Source organism: Phlebotomus papatasi, chromosome 2, assembly GCF_024763615.1.
Source record: "Phlebotomus papatasi isolate M1 chromosome 2, Ppap_2.1, whole genome shotgun sequence".
Taxonomy (NCBI): Eukaryota; Metazoa; Arthropoda; class Insecta; order Diptera; family Psychodidae; genus Phlebotomus; species Phlebotomus papatasi.
In genome coordinates this window covers 72,354,455-72,376,167 of record NC_077223.1, presented here as the reverse complement: position 1 = coordinate 72,376,167, position 21,713 = coordinate 72,354,455, and the positions used below count along the sequence as shown (strand labels likewise).

Genomic DNA, 21,713 nt, shown 5'->3' with positions numbered 1-21,713 from the left:
CACAAAATTGACACACAGCATCTCTAGTTTCTAGCTTGAGATTCTTGAAGTTTTAGAGCAAGACCGAAATTTGTTAACAAAAAAAACAAAGAAAAGACAAAGAAAATGAGAACCAAAAGCCAAAAAGTAAATAAATTATTTGAAATGAATAATTTCAGAAACTTGAAATAATATTTACTGAGCTTCTTCCTCATTTTAACTATATATTATAATATATCGCTCAATGTCTTTTTTGTGCATCTTCCCCGAAGCACAATGTTGGATGTGCATAATTTTCTCTGTGGTCGGGTGACAATAGACTTTAGATTCTCTATAATCTCTCTAGATGTTGAGAAAGAGTGAAAATTTAATCACTTAGCAATTTCTCAGGCACAAGAGAGACGAAGTAGAAGAAAATCAACGAGAATTCCTTCCGAGTGTTATAAAACGAATGGTGAAGAATTTTAAATTAATTTCTCCACAGAGAAAGCTTTTGTACTTTCTCTCAGCTACAAGGCAGGAAGCTTCCTTCTTCCTTTCACAAAACTCTTCTTATTTTGTTCTCATTGTCACAACATTTTACCCTTAAGAAATTCATCAGAATCCCAATTCCCTTTCCCTTTTTGTCTTTCTACCCTCCAAAAAAAAAAACAAGAGTATAAAACCCGACTGACTCTCTGGACGGATGTGAATGATTGTCAGATGCAGAGAGAAATGCTGAAGAAAAAGGTATACTCACATTCTTTGTTCTTATCCATTGCCGGTTGCAACGGACTGGAATCGACAACAGCTTTGGGCGGTGAGTGTCTTGTATTTAAACCACTTGTTAGTGATGAACTCGTATTGTCCGTGGATGTTGATGTATTTGCTGAACGTTCGCCTGAATGGGGTAAAGACAGATGAAGGAGTTACGTATGATTGAGATATTCAATACCAATCAGAACATAATATATATTTCAATGACACAGAAAATCACCTTCAGCCATTCTGTCAATGGATGTCAGCAATTGCCCAGAAAAGTGGTAATTGGTGGAAATATTATCGGAGTCAGACTCACAAATGGCTGTGGAATTGAACCAATTTGGAAAACTTTGCTGGAGCGTGTCAATAAGATCCTGATCGAGCGTTAAACGCCACGATACAGGTCCATCCACGCTATCCGTAAACTCTGTAAAGAAAAATTAAAGGAAAATTGAACCAAATCAATTAAATACTTTAAAAAAAATCTAAATTAACTATTTCTTTATTCATATTATTGTAAAAATAAAAGAATAGGTACAGAGAATCGTCAATCAGAGCAAGTGACACACTCAAATCATCCAGTTTTTTCTCAGTGAAGATAGGAAAAATTCCTGCCTCCACCCAGAATCGAACTGGAGACCTCTCGTTAACTAGACGAGTGCTTTATCAACTAAGCTACTAGAGGCCACATACTCTGGTTGACTTGCTACACGACCTTAACCAATTGCATTACTGTCAAGTTCGGTAATCAAAGCGCTTCGCTATATCGATCGTTTATGACTACGTTAACTAAATAATCCACTTAAAATAATATTTATATTTTTATTTCCGTAATATAGGGTCATTTGTCTAAAGCGAGACAGTTTGGAAAGTTGGACAAAGCAGTGTGGAATGTGAGACACCTCCTTAAAAACTTGATAATAAATCAATTAAATATCTCAATTTTCGATAAAAAGATTATTAAACCTAATTTTGTGATTATTTGAGAAATTAAAAATTCAAAAGTCGTTATTAAACAATCAAAGAGTGACTTGCAAGAAGAATTTAAAAAATGTATTGCATGCGTGATATTCATAACCTTGACGCGGTAGTTGTCATTTTCTCTGTTTCTTATGGAAGTTGCTAGGAAAATATCAAAGTGTTTTGTTTGATTTTTCGGCACAATATCTGAAATATAGTTAAGTCCGCAGTGAAAATCGAAGGACATATATCCATTTAAAAGGTAAATAAAAAATATTTGTGAAATATTACATTTAAAAAGGATAGAAAAAATGATTTAATTTTCGTGTTGCATTCAAAACAAGTTTTATGAAATCTTGGACAAATTGATTTTGTGAATGAATTTAGTGGTTTTGTGCAGTGAAATCATGTCAATAAGGAAGACAAGGATCCTTAAGTACCCGGAGAAATAGTTGCAACAGCAGTTAGCAGCTGATAAGAAGAAAATCTCCTGGAAAAGGCTGCAAGGATTTCCAAATTACGAAGACCACTTTTTTTGACAGAGGTGGTAGTAAAAATCGCAAAAATACCTGGACAAAGACAAATAGGAGCCTCTACAGAACTCTCAGAGCAAGTGGAAAAGGACTTGGGTAGATGGGGAATTAAAATGTGCTAAGAAGTTGCATTCGCTTTAAAGCTATAACTACTGCTGGACAGCGCGAGGCGTCTGTGAAATTTACAAAACCTCTTTTTGGTTAGACGTCCAGGAATTTCTTGGTAATTAGCGTTCCTCAACTGTTACCCGGACATAAAGGAGGGATTAACATAATCATCCAATGTGCAAGTATACACAGAAAACCGTCAACATTTGAATTTCTACATATTTCGTATGATATTTTGTCATTAATATCACTATGTCCAACTTTCCAAAAGTTTTTGTCCAACTTTCCAAAATTTTGTCCATCTTTTCAAAATGTGTTATTTTTTTATTTCCGTGAATTTTCCGATAATTCGGTTGCAATATTTAATAATAACTGTTAAGATTCTGTTAAAATATTTGTCAAAGAATCCCATGATACAAAAAATGGTAAAAAATAATTATTTATTCAGTTTAAAAATGCATTTGAAATTGATTTTTTTTCTTAAGTGTCTCGCTTTCCACCATTTACCCTAGTCACTAGTAACATAATATAACTATTCAAGTTTGAGAAAAAGCAAAAATAATATTTTTATCCATTAAATAAGTGAGTGTATTCGACTCATTTCAATCTTGTGCCAGCTGGGTTCTTCACTAAAAATTTTCTATCAGTGATATTTTCGCTAATGACAGCTGGTTGATTAAAAACATTTATTGTTTTTTCCTTGTGAATAAAAAGTATTTCAAATCCAAAGGTTTAACTAAAAGTGAAGTGCAATCATTCCCCTACAAGGTTAGTAAATCGATTCTCATGAAATAATAATATTTTATAAAGAAATTAATGAATTTGTGGATGTTTACATTTTGCTCTAAATGGGTGCTTCGCAAATCAATAATTTCATTCCGGAAATCGCATTGTTCAGTACTATTTTACTGTTTCAGATGCCGAAGGGAACAAAGGAAAAGATTCTTAATAACAAGGAAGATCTAAAGAATGCCTTGAACTGTATACGAAATGGTTCTAGCCAAACCCCTGGCTAAAGGTTTTTTTTATATGGAGCTGTTTGAAGCCATCTCATAAATTGATTCCGTACTCAGCTTACACTTTGAGTTTCGAAAAAGTTTTCAGATGGAAATATAAAATATTTATCTCTCTTTACAAGGCACAGAGTCCTGAGTACAAGGCACACCTCAATTGTGACAGATCGCGTAACGGTTACGAGTGTAGAAAAATGTCCATATGAATCTGTATGTGAAAGTGAGAAAGTGGCTTCAACTTTGAAGGCCACTTGCTAGGGGGTAGGTTCTACCATAACCTATGAATCTGAAACATTTGATGTACCAAGGAATACCAAGGACATTGTACAACAAATTTATTGGCAGATACCCGGAAGAGTGTTCCAAAGGCAGACCAACGCTAAAAACAATTTTTAGAAAAAAAAAACAATTCTGGACAGCGTCAAAATCATCCGCGAGACCTTTAAAATTCCAAACAATTTTACGGATGGAAGACCTGGAGATGCTTGGTTCAGGAATTTTCTCAAGCGTCATCCAGAGCTCAGCATGCGCAAGCCAAAGTCCTTCTCATTGGAAAGGGCTGTGGTTACTGCTGAATATCTCACGGAATGGTTTCAGAATTGTCGAAAAGATTTCACAGAACACAATCTTCTGACCATTTCACCAGACCGGGTTTTTAATTTCGACGAAAGTGCCTTTTTCTTGACACCAGAATATGGAAATTTATTGGCCAGGAAAGGTTCACGTGTTGCGCCAGCTCTTAAAAATTCTGCACCGAAAGAATGTGTCACAACACTCTTCATGGTGTCTGCTACTGGCCAACTTGTTCCTCCAATGGTTGTTCATAAAACTGATATTACACCAAAGATTGCCGTTCACATTAAATATTAAATGAAATAATCCAATAAAAATTTTAAAAATGTAAAAAAACATTATTTTCTCGTTTTAATATGCTTGTAAATTGAGTGATCCAATTAAGAGACCATTTGACCCAATTAGCGAAAAGACGATCCACTTAGTGCACTCTAACTTATTTCAGTATTATCAGTATTTTATAAAATTTCTTTAATATTTTTGATAATTTTTTTTTATATTATGTTTCTGAATGAAACAGTGAATAATTCTATGGATTTAGAAGAAGTAAAAAAGAATTTTATCAGTCCAAAAACAAGCGTTTAAGTAGAACTCTACAGAAAACGATCCAGTTACCGCACCTTACTATTTGCACTGCAATCGCTTACTTTCAGGGTTGCGAGATTTGGAAACGATGTGGTGCGTACAATTGAAGCGGCAACTCATGGTGTCCATGAATTTTGGTTTATTGTGAGAATTTTACGAACTTTAGATCAATGTTAATTGTATTTATGTACAGAGAATCGTCAATCAGAGCAAGTGACACACTCAAATCATCCAGTTTTTTCTGAGTAGAGATAGAAAAAATTCCTTCCTCCACCTAGAATCGAACTGGAGACCCCTCGTTAACTTGACGAGTGCTCTACCAACTGAGCTATTAGAGGTCTTTTAATTGATAGCTAAAAACGTTGTAAGTTCCACAAATGTAACGCGTCAGAATATTAGATCTTGATCTTATGAATATTTGACATCTTGAAATTGTGAAGTTGATCTCAGAATAGAGACAAATGTGTTGAATCTCGAGTCAACATTTAAGATTCTGTTCAGTCCTGATTCTGAACATACAATATTTATAGAAGTCCATCTAAAAGATGATCGCCCTACAAATTTCACCCTACTTTTCTACATGTCCGCAAAACTGCCCAGTCTCCTTCAAATCTTTTTAAATTATAAAAAAAAGACGCAATCTGTACTAAAAGTCATTGTTTTCGCTATTTTCAGTATTGTAGGGACCAAAAATCTAAAAATAAGAATGAAAATAAAATAAGTACCCTTTACGTATTCACTTTGTTAGTTAATTTGTAAGGCTGTCTTTCAGCAAAATAATTGTGAAAATTGTTTAGGAGTCTGATACCCCTGATAGTAAGGGGAAAGTACCCTTCCCTTCGAACGTTCATGCTTTCGAATAATGCGATTTTTTTTTTATTTTTCTAAGAGACTTATACGGGCTTCAGACCTAAGGCTTAGCCATATGGCTTAACTTCTCTAATATCTTATCAGTCAAGATTTTTTGGAAAATTTTGACTTAGGATTGGATTACTAAGAGCAAATGACCTATTACATTTTGAAAAATCAATAAAATCGGTTGCTGTTTAAGATTTTGAGACCCTCCGGAACTGGGCTAAACCTCTAGTCTGAAAACGATCTTAGGGTAAAATGGGGTAATTTGGAACCATTTATAATTTGGGACATTTGAGATTTTCTCAGTGTTTTAGAGATTGAAAAGGAAGACATCTGTTCTTTTCCTTCTTAAACGTCTTTTTCTTCTATTTTACGGTCTTTGTTTTCTCTTTGCTCATCTGAAACAATGAGAAAATCTCAAGTGTCCCAAATTGTAAATGGCTCCAAATTACCTCATTTTACCCTACGCATTTAAATATAGGTTACCTTTATCAATTATTGATAATTATGTGATAATCATGTGTAAGTCTCTTAAGAAATAATTTAAAAAAAAAAATCACAAACGAAGGCATGAACGTTCGAAGGGAGAGCACTTTCTCCTACTAACACAAAAAAAACAACTTGAACAGGAAATTTCGGATTTTTTCCATTAATCAAAATATCCTCGAAATTTTGGAGCTAGGCCTCACATAACCTCACATTCCAAAATAACCCCAAAATGCAAAAAGAAAATGAGGTCAGTTATTTCATATCTTACAAAATAAATGCTATCTTCTTCTACAAAAGTTTAAATTATTAACGTACAGTTGCATATTTTTCCATATTCTTCAATTTAGCAAATGAGATCTCTTCTAAAACATCGCTAGGCAAATATTCCGAATAACTCCGCACATTTTCATTAACTCTGACGTCACTCTTGAGTCATATCAAAAAGACATGAAAAAATTTCCTCTCATCACTTTTCCCACCTCACACTCCTTTTCCATACATTCTACATTCTCCACCACCCATCGCCAAACCAATCCATCAGCAATAATAGCCAAAAAAAAAAATACTCGGAAAAGTTCAAGCACAGTAAAAAAAGAGTCCAAAATGTGCGTGAGCCAAAACTGGCTGCCGAGCAATTTCTATCTTTTTGGGGGCAAAACAAAATTCCTCACGATTGGTAAACAATATTTTTACCCACTAGCATATAGGCATGAAAATAGGTTTCCACCAATTCAAATCTCTGCCAAGTTTCTCATCTCTTGGTCTCTATGTCTTCCTTCTTCTTTTCTCTCAAAACAACAAAAAAAAAACTATAGAGAGAAGACAAGAGAAGAACACCTCCACACGCGTCACACACTCTTGGGCGCCCAGACTTTTCTGCATGTTTTCTTCTAACATCACGCATATAGGGAAAATTTTATAGATATAATGTGAAAAACTATACACACGACAACACAACATTGGATGAGGCAGAAAAAAAGCACCAGCTTTTTTCTATCATCCAACTCCAACTTCCACCTACAATTTATAACACTTGTGTTATTCACAGCCTCACTTTTGGTGTCTTCCTAATATACTTTTATTTTTTTTTCACGACTTTTCCACCTCCTCTATTTTCTCACTTTCCTCTTGCTCTGAAAGCATGTGAAAATTCCTTGCGATATGCCCCAAAGGACTAACTATATCTTCAGTGGAAATTGGGCAATTCCATCTAGACAAATATTATCTTAGCCAACTTAAGACAAAATATAAAGCTCTAAGTTGATTATCTTCATTTCATTAAAAAAAACAGGAATTTAGAGACTGGCTTTGTTCCTACATTCTTTGAAAAGATTAGTTTCCACAACTTCAATGATTATGACAATCAAAATTAATTGTTAAAGTAAGCTTATTTATTCCTGTGAACTGGAATCAAATGAGTAAGAAAGCAAAATTATTTGGAAAATCTATTGAACATTGATTCTACAAATCTAAAACCTTGCAATATATTAGTCTTGATACCATTGAAATGGTTGCCAGATCCCTATGAAATGGTTCTCATAACTAATTTATTTGTGCAGAGATTTAAATCTTATAAAAAATAAAATTAATATGAATACAAAACTTTACGGTAATATAAACTTTTTTAAACTAAAATTCCAACTTCTTCGTTAGCAGCTTTTACGTAATTCCTGACTGACGATTGATTAGTTTTAATTCAATTTAATAAATTTGATATTTAGGTAAGGGTGGAGTAGTTTCACGCAGCTGAAATCTTTTACTGCTCGAACTTAATGGAGAGCAGTTATATAATCGTCTTGTTTTTCAACTTGTTACTGTTCTGTATGGTATGGCTGTAATGGTAAGAGATATCGACTTCCAGGTTTTTTTTTCAAGACTGATTTGCTAAAGAGTATGGACCATATTCATACTATGTTCCTTTAATATCTCTTGGGTATTAGCTATTTGAAAATACAAGTGAAGTCTTTCGAATCCTTCATGTTTTTCCCATCTTCTTTTAATGAATCTGACCTATAGTGGCAACACAGCTAATCTTAAGTCACACATTTCGTGAAAAAAAAAGTCAGATTTATTAAAGAAATATGAGAAAAATATGAAGACTTCGAAGTCAGAATATGTGTAAAGCCTGAAAGATTTCTCCCATAGCATAATTCCTTGATAATTGCAATTATCATGTAGCAAGAATTGCTACAGGCCTACATCAGAACATGTTGGAGCACTGTTCATCGCTTGTTCCTGGGAGTGAGCCCCATTGCCCATTCCAGAGCCACAAATCTGGCGTCCTCCTCGCTTCACTGGTGAAGACCGATTCGATTGTGCTTTCGGAATAACTCATCGAGCACTCACAACCCCATCTAGCGGAACTATACCGATATCGTAACTTGAGGTTAGTCACCGTTATAGCACCCTTCAGAGTTACCACCCCAGCTAAACAGTGATTGGTACCGTTGGCTTAGAAGTCTTTGTCAGGATGGGCTTTCTCATGTTAGATAATGAAAATAAACATGCTTATTGCTTCATAAATATGTAGGGGAAAATACTCTCCCTTCGAACGTTCATGACTTCGAATAATGCGAATTTTCTTTTAGTTTTCCCAAATGTCAAAATCATCGGCCATATTGGCAAAAATGTCGCTCCCGCTTGGAATTTTGTTACAAGGTTTGGTTTCTTGGCTACATGGACCAGAGTGAGTCCGACAGCCTTACATAAAATAGAAGAAGAAGAAGAAGAAGAAGAAGACAAGGTTTGGTGTCAAAAAGAAAATGGCGAGCATTGGCGGGGAACGTTACATTTGACGTCTAGATTTTTGGGGACGAGCATACCCAAAAATTTGAATAATTTTTTTTTTAATTTAAGAAAAAAATATTTTTCAAATTTATGCAATCTGTAATTGTTAGTTATCAGACTTATTGACCCCGAGAGGTTTTTCCTTATTCTGGTCTAGAAATATCAAAAAAGTCACAATATCTGCAAGGAAGCAGAAAATCGAAAATTTACGATTTTGTCCAAAAATATCTTAGCTCAGGAGTTAATTAGGATCCTGCAAAAAATATCCTACATTTGGACATCCTTATAGTTTGTAATCATCCAGAAGAATCGGATTTTTGTCGATTCTAAATGGTCCAAAAAAAATTTTTTTTCCATGGGTACCCAGAGTCCCAAAGGAGACGAAAGACTTAAAAACTGAATAATTGATTAACTTGAATTATGGAGATTTTGAGAATGGATTTGGATTGTAAAGTTCTAGTTCTAGTTTAGACCAAAATGTATATTAGAACGAAAGATAAGTTACGGTCAATTTAAGGACATTAGTCGCATATATCTCGGATCAGATAATCCAGAATGGAATTTCGTAGTTTTGATAATAAGAAAATCTCCAGCTATAACAAAATCATAATTTCATTACAATTTTCAAATTTCATTTTCAATAAAAGCGCGCCAATAGCAATAATTTAAAAATTGCGAAGGTGAGTTAGAATTTTTCTCCTGATCTTTTTCCTGAAAACCTCAAGTCGACATTCCAAAGAAAATTTAAAGATCCTAATGCCCTAGATACACTTATGACATAAGCCGAGAGACGACTTATTGGAAAATGATGGATATGTAGTTTGATTGTTATTTCTAATATACAGTGCCCGCTTTGTAATCCGGATGATTGGGAGACAAAATAACAGATATCCGCTTCGTAATCCGGATGGATTTTTTTGAATTTGTTCAACGTCTCGAAAATATAATACAAGGTTTTTTTTTTGTAGAAATAGAATAAAAGTTTTAAAGAAGCTTAAAAAAACATAATTAGAGAATTCTATGCTATTATACTTGATTTATTAAACAAAATAATCACAGGATAATTCATTTTCATTGCTGAACACACATGCATACATAACCTTAAAATTATTTTAAATGTAACCGTCGATAACTCGTCCGGATTACGCCGATCCGGATTAGAGAGCGGGCACTGTAATTACGCTAAGCCGTCTCTCGGCTAATCATCAGGTCTGTCAAGACCCTAATGGTTATCCGGTCAGATGAGTGTGAAGGTTATTAGCCTCACACATATTCAAAACTTTATAATTTCATCCAATAAAAACAGATTAATTAAAAAGATTAATCTCAGAATAAAATTGTAATCATTTATTTTTCTAAATTAAAAGCTTTCTAATTCAAACTCGTTATACTAAACTTAGCTTTTATGTCTATCTCGTGCACAATGTGTACATTTCAATAGTACTATCTAAATAAACTTGAGTAAGAAATGTTGTACGTTGCAACTTCTTATTTCGAACTTACACATTTATAGAATTATGTCAGCTTTGAACTTGAAATTTTGTGAATCATTTAGATAATTTTGCTGAGAAATATCTCAAAATGATAACACATGATCAGTAATTTATTAAAAAAGACACATTTCGACAATATTTTATTTATTTTAAGCAAAACACAAAAATAAACAACTCCCGTCTTATCTTTTGGTAATAAATATTCACTGTGACTTTTTCGTTCTTTTTTCACCGTCAATTTATTCAAAATATTCAAAATTCTAGTGGACTGAAGTGATACAGCAAAGTTTTGTATATAAAGTCTTGCACTTTCTTACAAAATTTTCCTTTTTAGCAAGAAACATGAAGTGGGATTTACACCCTCTGTCTTGAGGTAAATGTATTTCAGTTCTAAAATTGAGACAGTAAATTCATTAATCATTAAAACATTAAATCAAAATCATGCTCTTTTGCAAAAAAAAAGTGACATGGTTCAATCATAAATTGTGACTTATTGTAAAATAGAAAATTGTCAAGAATGCAGAGAAAACTTCGTCAACAGAATATGCTCAGTATTATTCACAAATACATTTCTCGTAGAAAAAAAAACCAAAGAACTTTACACAACAAATTTTTCAATGCGATAATACAATGCTACATTTATTTCGCTAAATGAGTGAGTGAGGAAGAGTGTATGCAGAAGAGTGAAAATGAGATAGAAGAAGATGTTTATAGATTCTAAAAATATCGAGAGAAATAGAGCAATCAGACTTAGGCGTTATACTTTCCGTTTTATGCAATATACACAACCAATTGGTGAAAATATATTTGAGAAAATCCTCTCTTTCTCTATCACTGTATGAAAGTTCACCATTAATGCAATTTGCCAAAAAATATATGGTATATGGTAGTATAAGAGAGCATACACATAACTCAAATGACTTTGATGTAATGCACAAATACAATTTTGAAGCAATTTTTGGCTTTTTCACTCGGTTAAACTCCGAATTTCCCCTATGAATCCTATCAAAAGGAATTTCAATTGAATTTTCAGAGACTGAGCCATATAGATTGCGACACATATTAAAAACAGGCAATTAATTGCCCTTTTTTTTTAATCATTCCAACTATATTTAACTTTTCGTGTAGGTGACACATACACGAAATCATTTGCATATTTATCATCATCGTCTCAGCGTCACAATTTACTATATACAGTGTCTCACCAACTCTCATCCTCAGACCATCGAAAAATCGTCTGTTGGTTAACTTCACTGAGATATTTGGAATTTTCCTCTCCCATATAGTCTCACCTCAATTTTCCACATGAAGGGTAAAACTTTCCAACAAACACTGCGCTCCAAGTTTGTGTCAAAGTCAAAGAGTTTTTAGGTGGAAAGTCAATATCACTAAACCTTATCGTACAAAAACACATATCAACAGCTAATGCTTTTATCTCCATGTTTATATACTAATTTTTATTTTTCCGCAATAATAGAGATAATAGGAAAATTGATTTAGTAAAACTGATAGGATTTGTTTTGTGTATGGTCGAATACGCAGGGTACCCAAAAAAAATTATTATTAAGTACCTTTCATGATTATTATTTTTTTAATCCAAAACTAGAGCTAGATTGAGTAATTAAATAAAAAGCATGGCAATGCGTCCCAGCTTTGCGGAGTGCTCGAATTCGCGAGATAGCGCTCGTCGTGATTTATATAAGGGAATGTTTTCAGGCTTCGCACACGCCCTGGCTTGAAACACTTCATTATCATATTCTTTTAATGAATCTGACCTAATGGAAATATATTTTAATAGCTATAGTCTTCAGTCACACATTTCCTAAAAAATGGAAGCCAGACTATGTGCGAAACCTGAAACCCTTCGCCTATTATCCTAAAAAAATGAAATAGAATTTTTGGAGCAAGCAAAGTTGTTGTCATAGAATTTCACTCTGGGAAAAGCTTCACGTCCTTATAGGCTAAACTTTCATATCGAACGCATCGTATCGAAGCCTGAAAGCCTTCCTCTATTTTACATAAGTTTTGTGTTCATGGTGATTTACTGTCGATTTAAACTGTCGAAAATTTTTTCGACAATAGATATGGACGAAATGCTCGCCTCGGATACCTCCAACACATATTCGGAAATAAAAGGAAACGTAGGATCCGTTTTTGAAATAATCCGGAAAACATGGTTTTAGATTGGACGGAGGTGAGTGAGGAAAAATAGGAAAAAAAACGTCTTGATTTATAGGGGAGCCACCGAAGACCAGAAAACGATATCTCTTACCGATTAATGTCCTGATGGGTGACAGATTCGAAAAAAGGGAGATTCTACGAGGTATGTTCAAAAAGTAAGGTGAATTTTCAAAATTTGATGGCTGGCTACATGCCTTTGATTCTCGAATTTTCTTTTTAGCTATGTTTGTACCCATATCCCCAACCTATATTGACATGCTCAGCCATTTCACATTTTCAGTTTGGTTTTTACAGATAAAAACGTTAGACCTGTTTTAGAGTTTTTGGTGATTCTTTGATAATGAAAAAAAATGGATCAAAGAATCTGCATTAAAATTTGTGTGAAAAAAAATAAAAATAAACGCTAAAACGCACATAAAATGTCAACTATAGCATTTGGGGAGTCTATTTTGAGCAAAAATAAAATTAAAATTTAAAGTGTTATAGGGTAGATACCCCAAATGATGCCACTTTATCCCATTTGATGTTACCTTGAATAAAAGGATTCATTCATTCATTTTCAACCGCTTATCCCTATTGGGGTCGCGGATAAAAAAAGGATATTTTTTCAATATAACGATATTTTCGAATTATTAAATATACAATAGTATTGTAGCATATATTTCATAATTCGAAAATATCATAATATTGAAAAAATACCCTTTTATTCAAGGTAGCATTAAATGGGGTAGGGGAAAATGCCCATGCTTTGCTCGGTCCCAAGCTTTTCAATGACTACATTTTTCCTATATTTCTGAATAAATACGACTCCGCAATTGATTTCAAAAACAAGACACTTTTCCCTAGTTTTTAAAATATAGAAAAGATGAACCACATTTGTTGAAAAATTTACAAAAAAAAAATAATCATTGTAAAGCTTGGGACCGTGTAAAGCATGGGCACTTTCCCCTAGTAGCATCATTCGATTCATCCTAGGCTCTTCACAAACGGCTTAGAAATTGTTAATGACGATGCTCGGCTCTGGACATCAAAAACCGATAAAAATGTTGAAAAATTAAGGTAAATTATTAAGCAAAACTATTGATAAACTATTAAAGAAGTTTTTGAGGTTAATAATATATCGGTTGGCTCATTTGATGTAATTCTTTATGGATGTTTTGGGCACGAAACGTGTGGCAGCGACGTTTGCTACAAAAGTTCGTTCACAGACCCTTATTTATTCATGTTTTTTTTTGGTCAAAACTGCACCGTAATTATGCCTTTATAATCGTTTTTACCGAAATTGCCCTCCAGGAAATTTACTTATTCCTACTGAACAGACCTAGGAAAAGATGACGTTTTGGTACGATTAAGGAGATAAAGACTATATCGCCGGAGAAGTTCAAAGCCATATCAAAAAGCGCACATAAGAAGGTTTTCGAGGATACATAAAAGCTCAATTACAAGTATATTATAACTAAGGCGGATTTTGAATGGAACAAAATAAATTTTGATGAATAATTAAATATTTTTCAAGAAAAATTAAAATTCACCTTACTTTTTGAACACACCTTGTAGGGGAAAGGCTCATAATTTTGTCCAGTTTCTTATTTTGGACACTTTGAGGATAACATTGGACACTAAAAATAAATTGATTACAATGATGGATTTTTATTCCAATATTTGATGAATAATGAATTCTATCAAAATATTTGTTCTTTTTGAAAGATTTTAACACTAAATCCGTTAAATTTTGGACAGGTGTTTTCTCACGAAATTTCGTGAAGTTTTAGCTTTTGTGATAACCAAGTTGTATAAATGTCTGGAGAAACAAAGGAGCATTATCTCTACGAAAGAGATGTAGCAAGAAATGCCTTGAAAGGCTCCTGGAAAGGCCAGGGAATGAGCCAATCCATACGTACTTGGAGTATCGAAGTCAACTCACTTTAATGAATGATATGGAAAGTTTCCGGGCTTCTTGTGACATTCTGCGTTTCCCTTACATGAACAGGAAGAGGACTTGGTAAGATTGTTTCATAAAATGAAGAAGAATGGGCATCCTGTTAAGGCGGATTAGCTGTCCATATTTACAGCCAAGTTGTCCAAAATAAGAGTCAAATTCACCTCTACATATCAATTCATTTTTAAACGTATTAAGACTAATTTGAGTAAAAACAAAAATAATAAACCCGTGCCAAGTTTCTAAACAACCCTTCTGAAAAGAGAGTAACAAAAAAAGTAAATTAGTATTGAAAATATCGCACTTCAAACTTGGAACATCGATGCTTATAAGCAGACTAGTCAAAATTATGAGCCCTTACCCTATGTGTTTCAATATAGAAAATATCTAAGCAGCTTAGTGATATTTTACAAATGCAGTCCGTCTTGTCAAAAAGTAACCGAGTTGTTTTATAAAATTCATTGGCTTTGTTAGGGTGTTACAGAACACCCTTACTATAAGGTAAACCATTTTATGATGTTTTTCATTTGAAATGAAATTTTTATTTTGAAATGAAGTGCAGCTATAACCTACTAGGGAAAGTACTCTCCCTTCGAACGTTCATGCCTTCGAGTAATGTGAATTTTCTTTAAGTTTTCCTAAGAGACTTACGCATTTCTATTAAATATTAGTTAGCTTATTATCAATTTATTGCTACTTATGTGATAATCATGTGTAAGTCTCTTAGGAAAAATTTAAAAAAAAAAACATTATTCGAAGGCATAAATGTTCGAAGGGGCAAAATATAATAAAGCCCATAAAAATCTAAAGCATTACATTAAATTCCAAAATACGTATTAACAGAAAAATATTGTAATTCTCAGCTATTTTTTTCTTGACCTAACAAACTCTATAGATTTTATTATAAGAAATTCTTTGAATTTACTCTATGAGTCGATATTTCAAACCACTTACCACTAAAATGGTCATTAAAAAGTAATTTTTCAGAATGCAGTTAATTATGTCAATATATTCAAAGGGTTCGTGTGCTTGATATAGCTAAAAGCCATATTATCGCCAATCTAGTCTACAAACGTCCTATAAATGAGTAATTAAACTTCACTTGGAAAACTTATAGTTTTACAGTAATAGTTCCAGCAACGTTCTACTTTTCCTAAAACCAACTACGAAGTTCATTAAAACTTATTCAAACTCTTTTACATATTTATAATAAGATTTATTTTTGGAAAATTTTCCTGTTAATGAGGAAATAAAATTAATTTCCTTTGCCATCAAAACAATATAAACATAAGCAGAAAAAAATAAATATAAGCTTCCCCCCTAATAAATATTACCTCCTTTCCCATTCTCATGTAAAGTTAAGGACTTTATTAACTCAATAAAACAATTGATTTTCTACTTTGAAAATTGTCATTGTGGAAAAATACCATTCAAGTCAATAAGATTTTTTTTTGAATGAAATTTTCGTGCTTTTCAATTCAATCTTCTCTTTTGCTAGCTTTCCCAAATGCCATGAAAAGCTTTTGTTGCATTCTCCTGAGAGGATAGAACAAAAAATGAATCTTCTGTATTCAAAAGATTTTCAATTCTCTTCCACTTTCACGTTTACTGGAACAGGAAACTCATATGGCTGTCTTTGGCTCATACAATTTGATTGTCATCCTTTTATCAAAAGAATAAAAAAAAAAATGCAGAAAAAAACAAAGCAGAGATATTGAATGGACTTTATGGAAAAATCTCTGTACAAACAATAAATTTTATCATTTTCTTCCTCTCTACGTACAGAAGAAAATTCATGTCTTCAGTGAGTGAAGTAGAAAATATTGTGACAAGTCTGTCTCGCATTTTCGTGGTCACAGACATACCACCCTACCCCCTTCCCTTCCTTTCTCTTAAAAATAAAAACAAGAGAGAAAAGTTCTGCAATTGTTGCATCACTTTTCGTGACATTTTCAGTGTCAAAAGCTCAATATGGAAAATCCCCAACTTTCTTTTAACCAACATTTCCTTGTCATCCTCTAAGCCTCTCAACTCCCCACCCTTAAGCTTACAAAAGATCAAAAATAAGTCAACTCTTTTCTTTTCTTATTTTGTTTTTTTTTTTTTTTGCAAGTGTCCCTGAAGAATTTTCTCTTAATATTTGTTCCCTTTCCCACAAAAAATATCTTTGTAGGCTTTGTAGCAAAAATTCAAAAATATCCTTCGGAAGTCAAACACTAATGACTTTCAGTCCGAAAAAAACTCTTTCTAATTTTCTTTTAACATATCTCTAATATTTTCCTGCTACATGGCCAAAATAAAACTAAAGATCGTTAAAAATAGGAACAAAATCATTAAGTGAGGAAGAATTATAACAAAACCGTTTCAATAATTTGTGTACCAATTTTATATACTAACTAAAATAAATCCTGAACAAGAATTTTGTACCATTTGACCAAGAATAATACAAAGGGCAAACATTTCTACCAACTCTTAAACATCTAATTGACTGAAATCATTTGTAATTTCCCATGTAACCCATAACTTATGCTAGTGCCATTCCTCTAAATTGCAATAAAATTCATATATCTCATATTTGAAATAACACCATTTTCTATGCACGCATAATGTTTTTCAGGTAATAAAATTAGGGAATTCAAGATATCTTTTATATGTTCTATATCTCGTAAATCTTTTCAAGTATGTCAAATTCAAAGTAATATCACATTTTCGCAAAATGAATGGGATTTTTTTAGTTAAACTTTTATATATATGTCAATATCGCACATAATGATTAACGTAAGTGGGTAGTTTGAGATCTAGCCAAAATTATATACTTTATGACAAAGATTATACTCAAACCCATTTGATTAATAAAATCTTTAGTGGGTTTGAGTTGTGTACATTTGTCGGCACTAAAAACTATTGTAGTAACACGTTTTGAAGGGTGACTGTAATAACAATGCTCTCAAAAACAACAAAAACATAGCAAAGTCTGAAAAAAGACTAAAAGACACTGTTCTGTTTGTTTAATTAATGATAAGTAAACAAGATAAATTGGGCATAATGCCCAACGTATAATAACTTTTGTTTGTAAATATGTTCCTGAATCTGCGTATAGGAGTGAGCAAGATATCTAGATCTTCATCTCACTCGCTCTCATTGAAATGTGAAAAACATTATTTACAAAACAAAAGATATTCTAAGTTGTTCATTATAGTTTCTTCATATTATTAAATCTTAAATTGACTACAAGATATATCCTGTACTTTTGTTGATAAAAATGACTGCTAATTAAGTATATTATGCTCGACGCACAATAACTTTTGTTTTGTAAACATATTTTTTGACATTTTAATGAGAGTGAATGAAATCGAGATCTAGTCATCTCGCTCTCTCTCTCATATGAAATTTTGAAAACATGTTTACAAACAAAATTTATTGTGCGTTGGGCATATAAAATCTAAACCAAACATCAAAAATTTATTTTGTTTCTAACAACAATCATAAAGAACGAATGATAGTAAATTAACCAAGAAAAATATAATCTTTCATTTCAAAGAATTTTTACTGATTATTAGGACATTTCGTTCAAGCTCCAGATACTCAAAATATGAAGAATAAAAATAAGATTATTTCAAATTTTAGAATTTAGAGCCTCTCTATCTAGGTAATTGTTTGACCTAGAGCGGAACGTAGACACGTATGTGAAAAGATCTTGACATCAGCTAAAACATACTGAAATTTCAGCCCAATCGGGTGAGTTTCAGATTTTGACAGTTATTCAAATTTCCCCATAGCAAAATTCCGCGAAAATTCCAGTGGAAAACTAGCGTTCAAATTGCAATAATCCACGGAATTTGATGCTAAAATTCCAGGAAGTTTTCCATGTAATTTGGGGTCGGAATTTCCATTGGAATCATAGCTCTCCATAGAATTTCAAGTACGATCTACTGGAATTCTAGCATTGAATTCCGCGGAGTTGCGCGAAACATTTATATGGAAACTCACACGTGCAACGTCCGCGGGATAAGCTGGAGAAATCGTATGGAAATTTCCACTATTTTTCCATAGGGTTTTCCATGGTTTTTTCCACTTTTTTCCCGATAATTTATTTCCAAACCTTCCGCAAACATTTTTAGTGACTCCTGCGATAATTATAATATAATTAAGGTAAAGTGCCCATGCTTGACACCATTGGAAGCTTCGTAATGACTAAATTTTATATGTTTTACAATATATATGTGACTCATCGCAACCATATTTTAAAAACTATGGGAAAGTGGCCAGTTTTTAAAATATATTGCGAAGTCACGTTTATTGAGAAACATAGGAAAAATTTATGCAAAAACGTATGGAAAAATTAAATGTCGAAAAATTGAGGTGATTACATTAAATAGGTCGCCAACCTAAAATAAGACAGTTTTATGTCATTTAATATATATTTTAGGAAAAATTATTTTTTTTATAAAATAATTTTTTTATTATCTAAAATTCTAATTCGTTTTTGCTGGTTTTGTAAAACATATTAAAATCCTCGTAATCTTTGGTATTTCTTTAATAATCAGAAGTAAAAGCATGAAGTGCATGTGAGAACTTAATTTTTCTTCCATTTTAGGTGGAAAAATCCACATAAATCCACAAACATTTCCATGGAAGTATTCCACAGAAAAAATCCTCCATAAATCCATAGAAATTTCCTTGAATCCTATGGAAAATTCCTATGGAATTTTTCAAGGAAAGATACTGGAAAATTCCGAGGTTTTTTCGCTTGTTATTCCTATTCTACTTTCTTTTGCTAAATGGGTTGCGGGCTAAAACGTCAAATCAAAATGGCGACTACGCCAGTGGAGACCTTCTTTTATTTATTACAAATTATTCATTTTTGGAATTTCATCAAGGCAAGCAAAATCACCTGCACCTTATCCCAAATGCAAACTTTTTTTTCGATTTTTTTAACATATTAAAATTTTATAAAATAAGTCCTATTGGTATAAAATTTCGAACAAAAATAATTTTATTTTTGTTCGAAATCTATCTCCACTGAGAAAAAAAAACTGGATGATATAAGTGTCATTTGCTCTGATTGACGATTTCTCTGTACATAAATACAATTAACATTGAACTAAAGTTCGTAAAATTCTCACAAAAATAATTTTACCCATTCACCCCACTCCTTCCGCTTTAAATATGTATTTTTATAACGTAAAATTAGCAAAAGAAAGGACAGTTACCCGCACTTACGATAAATGTAGTAGTAGTAATATATTGATGTATTCAGACAACTAGATAACGATACGCATTATTTCAGATTTTTTATTAATACGTGTATCGGATTCAGTTTTTTAAGACCTAAACTTTTAAAGGCGACAAGAAATCTAATAAATCAACTGACTATCCTCAACCTGTTGCATAAAATCAAGTTTATTTACAATTTCTTCATCCTATTATCTGAGAAAATGAGGTATAACAACACTGAGAAAAAAAGAGGGTGCGATTAACTTTTTTTTTCTCAGAACTTTAACATTTTTAGGTGTAAAAATATATCAACATTTTTCAATGTTAATTTTACACCTTTTTAAGGGTAAAATTAACAAGAAAAAGAGTAACATTAACCCCTAATACACCTAAACAGGGTAATATTTACATCGATTTCGGATCAATACTGCAAGGTAAAATTAACATTTCCGGAATGTTATTTTAACTTTTTCGGATTTCTCTCAGTGAAGTATTTCAGATATTTGAGAAAATACGCTTTTCAACATAAGTTTAATTCGTAAGTTTAGTCGTATATATAGCCTTATACTTAGGAAACATTGTATCCTTTAGGCATGAAATAAACTTCAAAATTGAATTGAGCTTTACAGAGTTATTTTGAAATAAAAATTTGGCAGTTATGAACAGTTTTTAAAGTTATCCAAGAAACAGATGGACTGTTGTGATTATTAATTTGAAATATATCCTCAACAATGGAAATACTAAATATCAAGGGGAAATTATTAAAAAACAGAAATTATTAAAGACACTTTTAGGAAACTAACGAAATTAGGAGCATATCTCTAAAATGGTGTATTATATCTTCCAGGACATTCTTCGAGTAAACACTAGAGTTTATTTTTTTTAAATAAACAAAAAGCAAATTTTATACATTAAATACCCTCTTATTTTATTGCAATGACCTACGTAGTTTGCAAGAACCCAAACCATTGGAAATGATCTAATTGTAATCCTTAGTTAATTGGGAGAATCGTATTATATACACAGATATTCCATTAGAAGGAAAATGTTCCAGTTGACGCAAGAGTCACGTTTGAGGGCAACAAAAAAAATCACATAAATTCCAATAAGTCTATTACCCAAATTAATCTTCTCTAGAAGGAAAATACGTTTCGTGAAAATTACAAAAGCGATTGTCTTGATTTATCCATTTTGATAAAAGTAAAAACCTAAACTAATTTTTGTTAATTTACAACCTGAAAATATATTTACCACTGTTGGTTTAGATATTATGCTAATTCGGCGTATTCTTATAGGCAAAATAGCACAATTTAGTTCAAGTGACAATATTTATGGTTGTTGGCTTTTCACGTGCCACATGTATACACATATAGCCGAAAAAAAAAACATATTTTCGTTCGGCAAGTGCCACAAATAACGCGCACACATATAGCTAGAAATATCTCTTTCACGAAGTATAAAGTCATATACGAAGAGAAGCAAATACCTTTTCCATTTAATCGATAGTGGAAAATTAATAATTCAGCCTTTTCTTCTTCATCTCCATCTCCTTAGGACTTAATACCCGCTATATATTCTCTCACGTTCACCTCCGTTTTCTCCCTTATTAGAAATTATGCTATTATGTACAGCACATTTTGCCCTTCTGTGCCACATTTTCCATCATCATCAGCCCACCCCACTGAATTTTCCCCAGTGCTCTCTCACTCTCTCTCACTCGCACAGTCTGTGTGACCCACAAGGTTCTGCCATTGAGTCATTTGGCTCTTTAACCTCCACACAATCACCCAGCCCCACAAATAATCCCTCAAAGAAGGACAAGATGATCGATGGGAACTTTTTTTTTTGCTTTCATTCAGCCCAAACTGAAACTCTGCTATAATATTGGGAAAGGTACAACAAGTAAAATCAATGAGCTTCTACCCCTTACTCAAATACTACTTGACAGCCATTAGGATGGAAAAATCCGACGAGCCAGAGATGAAGAAATGTCAGAATGAGAAAGTGGATTAACAAGCCATAAAATACGGGTGTGATTTTTCAGTCAGTTGTCTTGTACAAAAATTTATAAAAAGACGATCAACACTTCTTCTAAATCCTTTCTTATTTTTTTTTTTTATTTCTTCATTGTTGCCATAACATTCAACTTTTCTTGTTATCACATTTATAAATCTGCCCCTTATCCCATTCTCTTTCAAAAAAAATATGCTTTAGAGACATGCGAGAGGAATTCGACAAATTGAGACACTTATTAATGAAG

At 32.6% G+C, this 21,713-nt stretch overlaps 1 protein-coding gene across 2 annotated transcripts in view; it reads right to left on the bottom strand.

Annotated features, from left to right (window-relative positions):
• Positions 1-21,713, bottom strand: part of LOC129804291 (myocardin-related transcription factor A) — a 59,095-nt gene that overhangs the window by 12,277 nt on the left and 25,105 nt on the right. For both annotated transcript variants that reach the window (XM_055851448.1, XM_055851449.1), the window contains exons 2-3: positions 956-1,147; positions 719-859 (exon numbers count right to left, since the gene is read on the bottom strand). In XM_055851448.1, coding sequence (XP_055707423.1) covers positions 719-859; positions 956-1,147 — 333 coding nt within the window. The remainder of the gene's footprint in view (positions 1-718; positions 860-955; positions 1,148-21,713) is intronic.